This window comes from Diplotaxodon limnothrissa, linkage group LG8 (assembly GCF_057381915.1).
Source record: "Diplotaxodon limnothrissa isolate DT_005_m linkage group LG8, D_limnothrissa_male_GT1.1, whole genome shotgun sequence".
Lineage (NCBI taxonomy): Eukaryota > Metazoa > Chordata > Actinopteri > Cichliformes > Cichlidae > Diplotaxodon > Diplotaxodon limnothrissa.
Window position 1 is genome coordinate 22,160,800 of NC_140603.1, and position 15,368 is coordinate 22,176,167.

Genomic DNA, 15,368 nt, shown 5'->3' on the forward strand with positions numbered 1-15,368 from the left:
AACACCATCAAATCTGGAGGAGCTTGAGAGTAGGACAAAGAAGAATGGGCTTGGATTGCTCAGGAGGCACGTTCGAGACTTGCTGAAAACTACAACAGGACAAAAGGACTGCAGAGTGTTACCCAGCAAAAAATGGAGGCACAAATAACATCACAGAGACTAATAATTTTGACGCTGGTAGTCGTTGGTTTTTGTAAAATCGTTTAGTTTTTGTATGGTAAAAAAAATAATGGAAGCATGCAAAAATATATTGGGATATATGGAAAAGCTGTGTTAAACTGACCCCAATGACCCCATCATTTTGCCTTCCATATAACTTTAGTGTACTAGGAGTCGAGTTGCACTTTTGTTTTTTTGATAGGTGTCAGTTGATCCTGAGACTTTGAACATTGGCTGATTTTTGTATTCATTTTCAGACCAGTTCCTCACCTCACCATTTAAAAGGAATGTACTTTTGCTTTTTAAGGCACTTAACCCTAACCTATGAATTATTCAAGTGTAAAAAAGGCATGCAAATCAAGGGATAAACCAGTGTTGCACCTACACATAACAGAAAATTTAGTAAAAGAAAAATGTTCACCTTTAGGCACATTGAATTTATTAAAAAATAAAAATAAAAAAAGAAAGAGAATAACAGTTTAATAGGCAAAAATATGATTTGTGCACCATTAAGGTGAGCTATCAGCCACAATGTACAGGACAAAATAAGAAGTTGGAGACCTAAAAAATTATCCATAGCAGATAAACTGTGTATGTAGTCATGTCCTTAAAAATGAGAAAAACAAGTAAAAATCAAGAAAAGACTCAACTCTGACCCTTTGGAGGAGTGCCTGTCAAAAAAACATTCTTAAAGACAGAAAATGGAAAACAAAAGATTGAGGTATGCCAAATTAAACAAGAAGTGGACTGAACATCATTTGAATCAGGTGGTTCAAATATTCTCAATATGGAATATTGGAAATGTAATTTTTCAGCATGACAGTGATCCCAAACATATTGCCAATGCAGTAAAAGCATACCTGAATATAAAAAAAAAAAAAAAACACACACACACACACAATGGATCACTATCAGTCATGGATTAGCTTCCTCAGAACCTGGACCACAATGCATTGAAGCAGTGGTAGATCATCTTGACAGGAAAGCAAGCAAACATCCAAAAAAAGCTTTGAATTTCCTTCAAGAAGCCTGGAGAACTATTTCTGAAGACTTCTTACCTAAGAGAGTTCGGGCTGTGTTGAAGGATAAAGGTGGTAATACCAAATATTGACTTTCAAGGTTGTTAAAATTGCACAAACTCTTGTTTTTGCCCTGTATATCATTTCCCATTTTCCTAGCAAAATATAAAGAAATGAGATGTGGCTTAAGGCTTACACAACACCATATATAAAAACACACCTAGGTCACAGGTGACACAGTAATACTAATATGCAAAGACAATTGATCCACTGTACGATGAACAGATGCTGAAAAGTAGACGAACAGTAAAATAAAAAAATATAAAAACATAAACGGCTACTATTGTCCACCTGGGATTTGAGCTGGCTGATTGGTTTCCAGTCTTTTCCAACAAGCTGAAGAGGTACTGTAGTCCCATAGTGTTTCTGCCTTGCTGTCGGTCTGTGTGGAACAACAGTGCTCGGAGGATTTCCTATAAAAGAAAATATAAAAACCAAGTGAGAATGCAGAGAAAACTTCAAAGTGTTCTTTATTCTAAATTCTCTCAGTATCTGCAAAAAAAAGAAAGAAAGAAAGAAAGAAAGAAAGACAATGTCCACATTGTGTTCTGTGTTCACAAACTAGAGGAACATTTTCAAAACTGATTTTCTTCAAACAATACTGACAGCGAATTCCTCCTCGCTATTAAATCCTGAGCCTGGTGTTCATTAATAGCATCAGTCAGAGCACAACCTGACAGTGGAGCTGCCTTGTAATATAAAGTGTCACTTCAACAGAATCACAGCGTTTGTATATGTGATGACTTTTCTGCACCACAGCGTGCAATTAATGCTCCCTGAATGTATTTGTTTTTCATAGCTAACAATTATCTACGCTGACAAAATGCCATTTCCATTATATCTAAGCTGTTCCCAAACATATGTTTGTCTTCTTTTTATAGACCATCAGTAGAATGGAGCCCCTCTCCTCTGCCATAAAGACATAAATACAACAACACTAAATGGCACTCTCAGACATCAAGCGATGAAAACTGTTAACTTGTGGCAAAACCGTAACCACCCACTCTCACACTCGAGCTGCATAAATCTCCGTAGTTCTTGACTAATGGAGAGTTTTGAGCGAAGACGGCTTGACTTGCTGCTGCTGCTGCGATAACTCCTAACACAGGGCCAGTGTCCAGAATGCAGCGCAGGGATTAGACGTAGCTTTGGGGCATTGTTCCCAGCACGCTTTTATCTCCTCTCTCACTGTTCTGACAGGGTGTTAACTGAGCCTCCGAATGGCTACAACACTTGGGGCGCTGCTGTATTGCCAGTCATTTAAGAATATATCCGTCTCCAAATCCAATACTCACGTCCCCAAAGTGAGCCGACAGGAAACGGCGGGAAAACAACCACTACCCGAGCAAGTCTACTACCTTTAAGCAAGACAGAAGCTGCAGCTTTTCTAAATAGTACATTATGAGCACGTACTGAGCCAGAATGCAATAGTGAGCCTCTGGAGGACACTGCTAACAGGGTTCCTGCAGTAATCAGCTCCCCGCATTGGGGAAGTTATTTTTCAGCTTGGGTCTCTTACTAAAACAGCAGGGGTTGCTAGAACCATTTGTTTCAGAGCAAACATACTAAATCAATTGTTTGCTTGCTTTCTGTTTTCTCCCAGTGATACTCCATTGAGCACTTCCAAACAGCAGAGAGACAGATTTAGTTTGAGTTTGATGTCAGTGCGTTTGTGGAAAGTTATGCGTGTGGTCGTCTGTGCATAATATTTTGAACTTGAAACTTTACTCCATCTTAATTTTGAATAACATTCTAAGCACACATAAACATAAAGCAAACTCAAGGGAATATACTCATCCTTGATTATTATTTCCAGCAGATTCAAGGCGCTTCTTTTGAGGTTTCTGTCCCCTGCTGTCTCTCTACACATGACTCACCCATCTAAATTGCTGAGTCTGCCTATTATCCAGCATTAGTAAGCCAGGTCAGGCACAACACACCCCAGCTGAGCTTTGTTCTGGTTACCCTCTGAGGATACCACCACTCTGGAATACATCACAGACCCATTCCAGCTGATAGCAGAGAGCCAGAGGTGACCTGCTCAGCAGTTTCTATGCAACTTCATCCTGATGATGAGAAGCAGGCTTGGGCAAGGACGGAACGGCATAATACACAGAACAACAAGAGAAGCACTCCTACTCTAATTAGTCCCAGAAAACCACACTGTCTGGGGGAGGTGGACATGCTGAGTAAGGGAACAGATGACAACCTCTAAGGAAGGTATGGACAAATAAACACAAGAGACAAGGGGGAAAACTGTGGAAAGCTTTGACAGAGAAAGGTCAGGTTCACATTGTGGTTAGCCGATTTTTGATTTATATTGATGCATGAGCCTCATCATCTTTGGAGACGAGATTCACAACCATACAGCGTTGGGTTCCTTGACTTCAAAGTCCACAAGTGAATAACCCTTTTGCAAATGTGGTGTTCTTTGAGGTTTAATTCCTGCTTTTATGAATGGCATTATATTAGTGGAAATAGTCTGCAGGCTCATTTCTTTTCCACATGCTTGAGAAAGACATTAGGTAAAACTGAAGCATGACAGGACTGCAGTGTATGCAATGTGCAAGTGACTTTTGTTAGCTGGAATGTTATAAGAGCCACTAGAAGCATTAAGGGAGCGGTAAAAGTGGCACCAGATCCCAATGCCTTATTTATATACTCAATAACAGAGAGTGTAAACAGGGGTCTTAATAAAGCAGAGTTTTGGCCATGTTCACCTTCCTTTATGTTCCAGTGTACACAATGAGAGCTTGTACCACTTATATTGCCTCAATAAAGTCAATGCTAGGTGAGAGGTGTGCCTGTGTACTGAGAAATATGACTGTGTGTGTATTTGCCTGCGGGTGACAGAAACGTGATACAGATCCGTGACTGGATAAAGCAATAATTCTGGCTTTCCCTAGCAGCGTTCTTAAGAAAAATAACCAAAAATCTATTACATACTGAGCATGTGTAGTCAGTGTTTTATTATTTTACAGAGCATTACTGTGTTTGACTGGTTGATGGAAGGTGCAGAATATTCACTCTAAGAATAAACTGAGCGATTTGTGGCTCAAGTGCACCAAAGATTTGAATCTGGGATAAATTTGACTCTAGTTCCCGACCCTCAAAGCACAGAGGTTGTTTTAAAAAGTTTTTTAACAAGACTTCGGTCAAGGATTGCTGACGATTCTATCAATAACCCTGTTGAGAGGAGGCCAGAGTAGCTGGGGAACACATGCAAACTTTATATCATGCACAGTTGATCCAATGACAAAAGATACTGTACTCAAAACTGCAGATTCAGTTTCATTATGGTGCAGAAAGAAAAGTGCAAAGCAAGCCTGTAGGGTATCTTGTGGCAATCCATCTAAAAGACAGATATTTCAAGTTTAAAGTTAAACCTTTTGGTAGTCAAGTCAAAAATATTCCCCCGCTAGAGACAAAAAAATATATCTTTACAAAATTTCAAAGCAATCCATCCATCCTATATTTAATACCTTTCAATTTCCAACTGTAGAGCCATGCGCCCTCCAGGGTTCTAGAAATCTAAGGAAGATCGTTGTTTGTTTTCCTGCTGCATTGATAATCTTAGGGACCCTTGAGCAGAAAGCACTGATTTATTGATCTAGAGCAACAGAATCACTGGTGCTAAAACTGGGCAAAAGTCTGGTTGTAAAATTTGCACTTTTTAACATTTTGGCTTCATTTATGCATCTCTGAAAGAACAGCCACAAGACCAGTTTTATCCTAGACATTAAAGAGTCTAAATGTACTTTTTTCCTGATGCTGTTTCACAGTGAAGCATTTCTTGGCATTGTCAGTGCTCCTAAAAGAATGCTTTTCCACAGCCTTTGAGCTGCTGGCCGCAGGGAACAGATGACCTTCCTCAGTTCTTAGCAGATCTCAGACATATTCTTACCAGCCTGTCACAACTCCAGCTCTTCCCTTTTTCCTTCTATCCATCACACTAAAACAAATCAACACAATTCTTCCTCTTTATTATATCCCAGAGCCCAGTTGTTTGGAACCACAACTCTCTCTTTGACAGACAACCATATAATAATGTATTCATAACAATTGTGGTTTTTCCAACACAAATGGCATGCTGTTCTTTTTATCTGCGTACTTGATGAGGCCGTGCCCCTCACATGCATGCAGGTCCTCACTGAGATGGGATACAGGCTTCACATATGTGGATACATCAATCAAGAGCAATCCAAATGACAGCCATTCTTAGCCTGATGACTGGCACAACAAAAGCCCACAAGGACACACTCCAAAGTGACTTTGACAGCAATTCTCTCCGATCTTGAAAATGTTAAGATTTGAAATGGGAAAAACAACGCCTTTGACAGCCTCAAGGAGACTCTTTGACAAGCAAAACCCCATCAACGGTACAAAAACAAGTGAAGAGGACACATGCATCCACAACTGTTTTAGACAAGTTTATAGTGGTGTGAACCAAGCAACATTAACTCAAGCACCATAGTGTCAAGTACCATCTGAGCTCCTTGTCCTTCACACCACTACAGTTTAGGCAACACTGAATGCCATAAATCAGTGCATAGTGAATAAGCATTTATGTACCAATATAGATTCTACTTGTATCAGTGATAAGTTTCGTATTTCTACACAATAAAGATAAGGAACAGCAGGAAGAAAACAATCTCAGTCTAAATCTGGAAACCATATTCACTAGGATTGCAAAGTGGTAATATTACTCATTACAAAAACATGGCTCTCTCTGACAATGTAACAACACCCTACGTTTATGCAACCTCTATGGTATACAGTATCCATCATTTTGCCTACATATTGCATTAAACATTAAGCATTACTGGTATCGCTGGTCCTGCTGTGGAAGCTGTTCAGAGGGGCATATTGGAACAGTAGAAAATTAAAATTCAAAAATGTTCTGCAATTTGTAACCAATTATTGCCCTGAAGCTTATCTGCTCTGCCAAAACTGGCATACACACACAAAAAAGATTTATAGAGTTGATAGACTTTTTATAGGCAGCATAACCTGTAGCTCTAGGCTGCTGTTAATCATGACATAACTTAAAAATCATTAAGGCTTCTACTTTTCTACTTTTGTCCACCAGAGAAAGATCCAAAATCTGTAGAGATAGCATTTTTTAGCACTGGTAACTTCCTGGTTTCGGTATGTAATTTCACGAGTAGGGACCAAAAACATTTAAACGTGTTTGGTTGCATGCAGATCGAAAGTCCTGCTTTTATCTGACAGTTCAGCTTAAATGTGTCTTTATTTACAGTGTGAAAATAAACAATGCAATGACTTGACACATGGAACAGGAAGTCTTGGAACAGATTTACACATATCTCTTGGCAACCCTGGACCCCTGAAACACTGGCCAATGCCCCCAGAGGCAAAGTCAACAGCAGAATCAACTAAAATGTCTAATGTCATGTAAAGTAATGAAACATTAGCCCCATCTTGAACAGCTACTGCAATAAAATTTTGCTTGACTATTATTCTAACAGTAGTAGTACAAAGTAATACAGTACAGGGTGTATTTAAATGCTTGAATACTTGCAATGGATTACTTTTAAACTGCCGTATAGGTGACTTAACTAAGACTACAATGGAAAAGCAAGAAAATGGACGTGAAATAGGAGCATGTGGGATTAATTAATTAGAACAGAGTAATGAGTTCAGTCGACCTTCTGCATGTGGAACTATGACACAACATGAGGGGGGGAAAAGCATGAAAATGTCATGTCCTTGGATCCATATGGAAATGTGTTCTTGATAAAGCAAATCAAATAAAAAGAACACTTTTTTTCTGCATCAAGAGCATGTGTCCGCAGATGCTTACTGTCTTTAATCAGAGCTCTGACTGGATTGGGGACACGATCCAGAAAAGTTTCTAAGCCCAAAATTGGTTCTGACATCAGGCCATGGGGCAAGAAAGAAGAAGAAAAAAAATTGGTTAATGTCTAGGTCTATGGCTATTGTTCATTTATTAATGGGTGATTGACAAGCATATCACGAACTCAATTTATCCCCAATCAGAGTGGGCAATTTATGCTAATTCAAAGAGAATGGGAACAGAATGATGAACGATACATCGAAAGGAAGATCCATCAAGTAGACACTTTTTCGTAAATGACCTTGACACTCAAAAGCACTGAACTTTGATCGTGTTCCTTATCTCTTTGAGTCCTTGAAGATCTTCTCTAGGTCCAGGGTGAATTATTATCGTGGCATTACTGACTTTTTTCTAAGTTTCTTTTATGCGTGTCAAGAACAAAAAATGCCCATCTCAAATTCCAACAGTCCAAGATGAGATCAGACTGCTTGTTGTGGTTAGCCAGCTGAGTAAAATCAAAGCATATTCAGAATTAATTCACATTTTTTATATTCTCTAAATCGTTCCAAAAACAAAAATCAAGACTGGCTTCTTTTTTTAGGTTCTCTCATTTTCGTTGTAGAAAGAATATCCCTATCAGCTGAACAACCGCCCCACTTTGAGCTCTTGAAACTAAGGACTGTCACTATTGTCAGGCTTTTTCTTTGTTTTGTTTTTACACTAAGAAGCAGATATAAATGCTAAAAGTAATTGGTACTTGGATCCACATGAAAAAGAGAAAGCCAAGAAAGTGCCACATTTCAAAAACAGGCCTTAAGATCGCGCTCACCACTTTATCGACAAATCCTCTGCTTGTTACCTGTAATTTGTTAGTGGAGCCACAGCTCTGAATTCATAAAGACTGTTCAGCAAAGGTGAAAAGTGCCTGGTAATATTGGCTCGACTCCACGGTAAACACTTCACTCAGTTGGGGGGTCATTATGTCAACACCCAAAGGGTTGCATTAGGGAGCATAGAAACCTGTATGTGACATCATGGTAACAGGAATCTACACATACTGGAAAACAGGGCCTCCTTGAATTAAATCTAATTAGGTAGCAATGTGTCAAGAGCCACAGCAACGTAGGCTGTTAATGGTTGTCATTAATGGAGGATACATTTTTGGGGTGTATATTTAGGGTCATAACCAAATCATTTAACACTAAGCTCCCTCTACCGGTAAATAGCTCTTTTGTATGCTCTCTCTCTCATATACTCAACTCATTTACTGTCACACTACCCTGATGTCAGCACATAATTACTCTATGGGAAATAGATGGTCCTGCAGCAAAAATTTCCCCTTGGCTCAGCAGGAGGTTAACTCTGTCTGAGAAACCAGTGCTGTTACACCTCCGGCTGGGTGACAATGTTACCCTTCCTCCCTCCCAGTCCCTCCCTGCTGCATGGATTGTGCTTGCTGCCTGGTTTGGACGCTTTGCCTCAGCATCGAAGGTCAGAGTCAGGTAGCTTTTAAAGTGGAGCTGCGTGAAAGCTTGTTAATATGGTTCCTGTGATAGATTTCATTTACAACTCCCTAGAAGACCTTTCTGCCATGGGAAGCACATGCCTGGCGCACAATCAAAGCCGCCTAACAAGTCATATAGCTCAAGGATTACAACAGCAGGGACTGACATTTAAGTGTTTGACGAAGCCAAAATGGCTCTGGCATGGTTATTTGATTAATCAATTAGCGCGTCAACAGAAAATAATGCAAATCGGATTTAAATATACATCAATTCTGTTCATGTAACTAATTCATTATGGCAAAAGTGCAAAACATTCGTTTTTTTCTTGGGAGGTTTCATGAAGGGAAAAAGTCATTACTAAATCATACTTGCTCTTGTGCACTCAAGTTAGTAATTTGTGCACACACACTCTTTTGACATTCCCAAATACAAATGTAAGGATTCACATAATTATTCGTCGTATCAGTGTAATTTGTACAGCTTTTGAGGTTTTGTCACACAGAAACAATTGAAGGTGTATCAAATTACAATTTTAAAAAAGGTGCTACTATTTTCTTTTTTATATGAAAACCAAAAACAACCAACCCAAACTTTTAACAAGGCTGGACTGGTCAAAGTTGTGCTTCAAACTGTCTTCAGTTTTTGATGTGCGGCTCGTGCTGCTTCACTTAAAAATACATCACAGCTCCACCTATGAACCAGAACTCGAACAGACACAGACAAAGCAAGCGGCAACAGGAGAATTTCACTGCAGCCAATTTGTCAGAAACTGGCCAAGGTAGGAGGTGACCTGTCGAGCTCCTGTTAACATGTGCGCCCATTAAGAAACATATTGCAGCTTGCTTCCTTTTGTGACAGGAACAGGGCATGTAAAATCTGGCAGGTGGCTAGATAAGGAAAAAAAATTCTGTTTTTCAAACCTTAAAGGAAGATGATGACTGCTACTCAGATGTGCATGTTTCCTGCATGTTTGAGTGTGGTATGTTCATTTCTGAAATGCTCAGTGCATTAATGCTTGATACAGCCAAGTTAATTACTGGTATCACCATTTACCTAAAACCAGTATTAACTCTAGCAGATGCATGTACACTCAGCATCTCCAGGGTTTGCAGTGAACAGTCTGAAAAAATGAAAATACCCAGAGAGCAGCAGTTCTCTGGGTGAAACCGCTTTGTTGATGCCACAGGTCAGAAGGTAATGGCCAGATTGGTGACAGAAAGGAATTTGAAGGCAACAGAAACTCAAATGACCCCCTTTTACAATCAGGATATGCAGAAGAGCCTCTCTCAAAGCATAAATCGTCAAAATCCAAAAGCTGATGGACTACAGCAGCAGAAGACCACACCAAAACTCAACTTAAGAACACTTGAAACACATTACCACCAGGTTCTGATGAGTCTAGATTTTTGCTCCCATATTAAGATGGTAGGGTCAGAGTTTGCCATGACAACATTAAAGGATGGATCCATCCTGCCTTCTATTAACAGTTAGGCTGGTTGTGGTGATGTAATGGTTTGAGGGATATTTTCTTGAAACATTTTGGGAACCTTAATACCAAATCAGCTTTGTTTAAGCACCACAGCCTACCTGAGTATCGCTGCTGACCATGCCTTTATAATCACAGAATAAACATCTTCTGGTGGCTGCTTTCAACAGGACAAGATGCCACGTCACAAACCTCAAACCCTTTCAAACTGTTTCTTGAACATGACAATGAGCTCTCTGCACTCAAAAGGCTTCCACAGTCACCAGATCTTAATCCAATAGAGCACCTTTGGGATTTGGTGGAACAGGATATGTAGCCAACAAATGTGAAGCAACTGTGTGCTGTTATCATGTAAATATGGAACAAAATCTTAGAAATGTTTGCAGCACCTTGTTGAATCGATGCCATCAAGAATTAGGGCAGTTCTAAAGCCAAAGCGGGAGTCCAACCCTGACTAATAAAGTGAGTGATGAGGGTAGGAAGAGAATTAGCATTACAACTCTATGAGATGCAGTCTTCAGACTTTACAAATGCATAGCTGTGTTAAAAATAAAGGCCAAGCTGTAATTTGAATGTAGTCAAATTGGCTAACATTGAGCATAGGTGCCACAAGGCATGATGAGCTATAGTCTGTTGACGGTTTTACACCCATGCATCATGCCTTTATTGTCATTGTACATGTACGGCAACATTATGGATGCTCCTAGCCAACTGTGCAGGAATAAAACACAAATAGTAAGACAGCAGGAATAACTAACAGGAGAAATACAGAGGTGGGACCAAGTCATTGTTTTGCAAGTCTCAAGTAAGTCTCAAGTCTTTATCCTCAAGTCTCAAGTCAAGTCTCAAGTAATGTCAGGCAAGTCAGAGTCGAGTCTCAAGTCACTGGTGTAAAAGTCCGAGTCAAGTCACAAGTCTGAAACTTTGAATTTCAAGTCCTTTCGAGTCTTTAAAAAAAAAAACGAAAAAAAGCATGTTGCAGTTATGCTAAATGTAAATATTAGACCATGTAATTTTAAAATCTGTGTTTTTCTCAACACATGACAAAATAGTGAACTTAGAAAATATACACAAATTGTGAAATTGCACCTCTTTAAAATGCAGCTCAATTAAACCTAGCTCCAAGAATAATTTTCACCGACAGTTCTGAGATAAGCTGCATGTTATTCTTGGATGCGGTTGTAGGACCGGCTTTGAAATCGCATGACAAAAATATCATACATAAATAAATGATATTTTTTTTTAAAATATCATTTAAAAAAAAAACTGCATCACCAACGTAGCCTTGAAAACATTTGCTAGTTAGATGAAGTCAGCTATCTCATCGTAGCATATTTATATGCATATTTATAATCATACGGTTCTTGGAGTGAGTGCATACACTCATGAAGTTTAGTAACTTCAGGTCACTGCAACAAGCCCAGGTACAGTTTACCGACGGATGGGTGCACGACCTTGAAATGCACCGTGTAGAACGAAAGACCATCGTACGTATCATAAGTTTACCAGTCTCACAAATTGTTGTCATAAATACACATTCCTTAACCGTTTATTAATAGGACCTTTGAGCTCAACGGTAATTAATTAGTAGTGGAAATAATTTCTGGTACCCATCACAGAAATGTAGCAGTGACAACAATATTGTATGCTGTAATCGTACTGGACAATTAGTGATACAAAAAACCTGTTTTATCCTGTGAATAAAAGTATATGTTTTTGTCAATGTACCATAATAACAGAAGCGAAACGCAATATTGTGTCAGGACAATTCACTATTTATGCACAATAAACAAAGGAGCATAGCGCGACCATTTCTGTTCAGCGCCAGACTTGCTTGTAACCTATATCACCAATTATGTTAACTACAACAGCAGACTGACCTTTGTGTAAATGCTTGGAGCAGACTAACCTGTGAGCTGGAGTGTTCTGGGACGTTATATTTGATCTTTGAATGGCTGCAATCCAGGCCACCCGTCGCCTCTTTGTTACTTCGGAAACATGGCTCGAACAATTTCTCTTCAACGACGTAATCCGATAACAACCGATCTCTTTACCCGTCGGCTTCCCGTGGCTGTCATGCGACCGGCTATTGCAGTTAATAATACAACAGCTTCTTGACATTTTTGTGTTTCTTTTTATCGCTGTGTGACTGATTTTAATTGAAAGCCTGCGTGCGCTAGTACCTCTTGCCACGAGTTCCCAGAATCCTTTGCGGTTCTACCCGTGAATGACGTCACATTTTCAATCTCTATATAATATGCATGTTAAATTTTATATTTGGGGTAAAATATCAAGTCTTTTCAAGTAAACCGGTTCAAGTCCAATTCAAGTCCCAAGTCATTGGTGTAAAAGTCCAAGTCAAGTCACAAGTCTTACAACATTTTTTCAAGTCAAGTCTAAAGTCATAAAATTAATGACTCGAGTCTGACTCGAGTCCAAGTCATGTGACTCGAGTCCACACCTCTGGAGAAATATATACAATCAAGACAAAGTTACACAAAGTGCTTCGAAGTAGTGCAATGCACTTAGTCTGAAAAGAGTCCGTATGTGAGTGGCCTGAGTGATGTGGGTTACTCAGACCACGGCTCAGATTGGTGAGGTAAGTGGGCAGAGGCGGTGTGTGGGGGATAGTGTTTTTTAACAGTCCGAATGTCACAGGGGAAGAAGTTGCTTTCGAGTCTGAAGGCGTGGGATCTGACCAGAGGGCAAGGGGTCAAGCAGGTGGTGGGCGGGGTGCAAGGGGTCACCTGTAATGGCCCTGCTTTTTCTGAGACAGGAGGATCTGCCAATGCCCTTCAGAGGTGGCAGAGGGAGGCTGATGATTTTTTAGGGCAGTGATAATTACCCTCTGCGCAGCCATTCTGTTCTCAGTTGTGGCCCAAACACCCAGGCAGTATGAGCGCTAGGAGTGCTAGGAGTCCAGCAGCAGCTCCCAGGTTATTCTTCCTCAGGACATGGAAGAAGAGCAGCCGCTGTGGGGCTTCTTTACTAGAAGTCTTCATTAGGATTGATGCTTCTGTAATCCCTCTGTAAGATAATTTCTAGTATGATTTCTTTCTTTTTTTATAGAGTAATGTATATAATAATGTGATGTTTTTGGGGTGAAATACTGATGGGGTGGAACTTGAATTACCACGGACAGATTTGACACTGGCAAGACATATCACAGCCAACTGACCTCTGACCAAACAAGGGAAGACAGACTCTGGGAATGACATGCTGAGTCGAACTCTGACCTGTCTGGGTGTGAAAGCCAAACGAGAAAGTCCAGAGCCAGGATCAGGTTTCAGCTCGTGTTTTAAACGTTTGCTGGAGAGGTCAAACAAGTCCACGGCAGATTTGAAGAAATTAATGTAACACATGTAGGGTCAGGCCACATGAGCACAGTCCAGATATTTTCCCTCTTATATACAAATATCCCCACTGCGGAACGACAACTGGTTGATCAATCTGTCTTGATGCACAACTACAGATCAGCCAGTTCTTCTTACCAGTCTCCTGGGTCTTAAATATCCTGAACAACTCATCTGGAAGAACTGAATCCATTCGTACTGAGAAGATACTAAATGCCTTAGACCTGAGATGGGTCACATCACGGTGATAATGTCACTCTAGGGGAGGACACTGTTTGCTAAAGGAATTTTTTACTACAGTCCAAAAATATATTCACAGCTCAGCTTTCGTTTGTCAGAGGGTGCAGCACGCAAGCTGCATGCAGCGCTCAAGGCAGAGGCAGTCATGTTGGCCGAAGCAGTACATCTGGCTCGTAAATACTCACTGACACTAAAATGTGTCAACCAATGGGAGGAAATCATTCATAAATGATGCCCAGCCAGGACAGGAACATGCATAAGACAGACAGGGAGAAAATCGACATGAAAGTTGAAGGAAGGGTGTCATTAAATATGTATGCAAACACAACATTGCACTGAGTCGCTCCTTCAGCTGCCTTAGATTTGGATGAAACCCACAGTCTAGAGACGAAGTAGAGCCACATGAAAATGAGCAGTAATTATCCTCACTAATTATGCTTTGCATTAAGTAAGGCTACAACTAATTACTTTCATTGATCACAAAAATTATTTTTTGCACAACTTGTCCAAGAAATCATGAAGAAAAAGAACCCCTCTCAAGTTTAGAAAGTGAAATATACCATCTTTGTTTTGCCTGTTTTGTCTGGTCAGAAATGTCTTAATGATTAAAGGGACCACCAAAATCATGGCTGCAAACTTTTTTGTGGGTTGTAATGAAGAATACCCTCCATCAATTTTCCCCATCAGCCCAAATTACTTAAAAGCTGGTAATATTCTGCCGATACAGACAGTCTCAGACTCTCACAGACCGATCAACTGACAATGATGGTTTTCGATGAGCCCGGCCCCGCGGGAAATGCACATCAAGGCTAACGTCTGACGATGATGAACTGTTGATGAATAAATGAACAACTTCCTTATACTTCAATCCCAGTCTCACACATTTGCCCTTCCTGGTAATTAATTCCCAGGATTCACACAGTGAGTGTCGTGACTGTCAGTGTGTTTAGAAGTTACTGAAATGCAGCTCCTCGACTCACCACAGTTGCAATTTTATTGTGTGTGGCATCCTTGTTGAATCTCATCTAGGGCGTAGAATGCTGGTGACTCAGATGACACGAGCCCAAAGGCTTGCAGTCACAATGCCAGATAAACAAACAAACAAACAAGCACATACTAGTATATAAAAACAACCTGACTTCACATTTGAACATCTCCTCAGTGCAGCCCCTTTGTCATGCTGCTGCTGGGAACCCATGCATATAATTCAGGCTTCATAAAAGCTTCTCACTTGATTAACTTCAAATCAACTATGGGCTTTTATTTTTAAATTTAACACTAGAGAAACCCTGGAATTGAAAAAGTGAAGTATGCTTAAAGTGCCTTGAAGTATGCTTTTAAAAGCACCAGCAAAACGCCAAAAGTGTTACAACTGATTACTAAAGAGACTTTCAGCACCATCAATTATACAGCAGCTCCTCTTTTTTGCGGTACACAGTGGGTGGACTTGGAACAAAAAATAAAAAAAAATCATGTTCTGCTGCTCACACATGGAGAGAATGAGTGTGAACCATGAATTAAGCAAGTTTTTGTACTTGAAGATGTATCCCTGCACCCCAGCATGTGTTACATATCTGTCGGTCTGATGTAGCAACTAACAGCTGCATATATAAAACACGATGTATCCCACGCTGCCAAAAGGGAGACACGAATGAAGAACAGAATGAATCGGAAAAACATATACACAAGAAACACAGTGCATATAGACGGATGCTACAGGGTCATTTA

The 15,368-nt window shown here is 40.0% G+C and overlaps 1 protein-coding gene across 1 annotated transcript in view; it reads right to left on the minus strand.

The window, feature by feature from the left end:
- Positions 1-15,368, minus strand: part of adam12a (ADAM metallopeptidase domain 12a) — an 87,352-nt gene that overhangs the window by 71,743 nt on the left and 241 nt on the right. Inside the window, exon 2 of the mRNA XM_085360882.1 lies at positions 1,530-1,651. Coding sequence (XP_085217008.1) covers positions 1,530-1,651 — 122 coding nt within the window. The remainder of the gene's footprint in view (positions 1-1,529; positions 1,652-15,368) is intronic.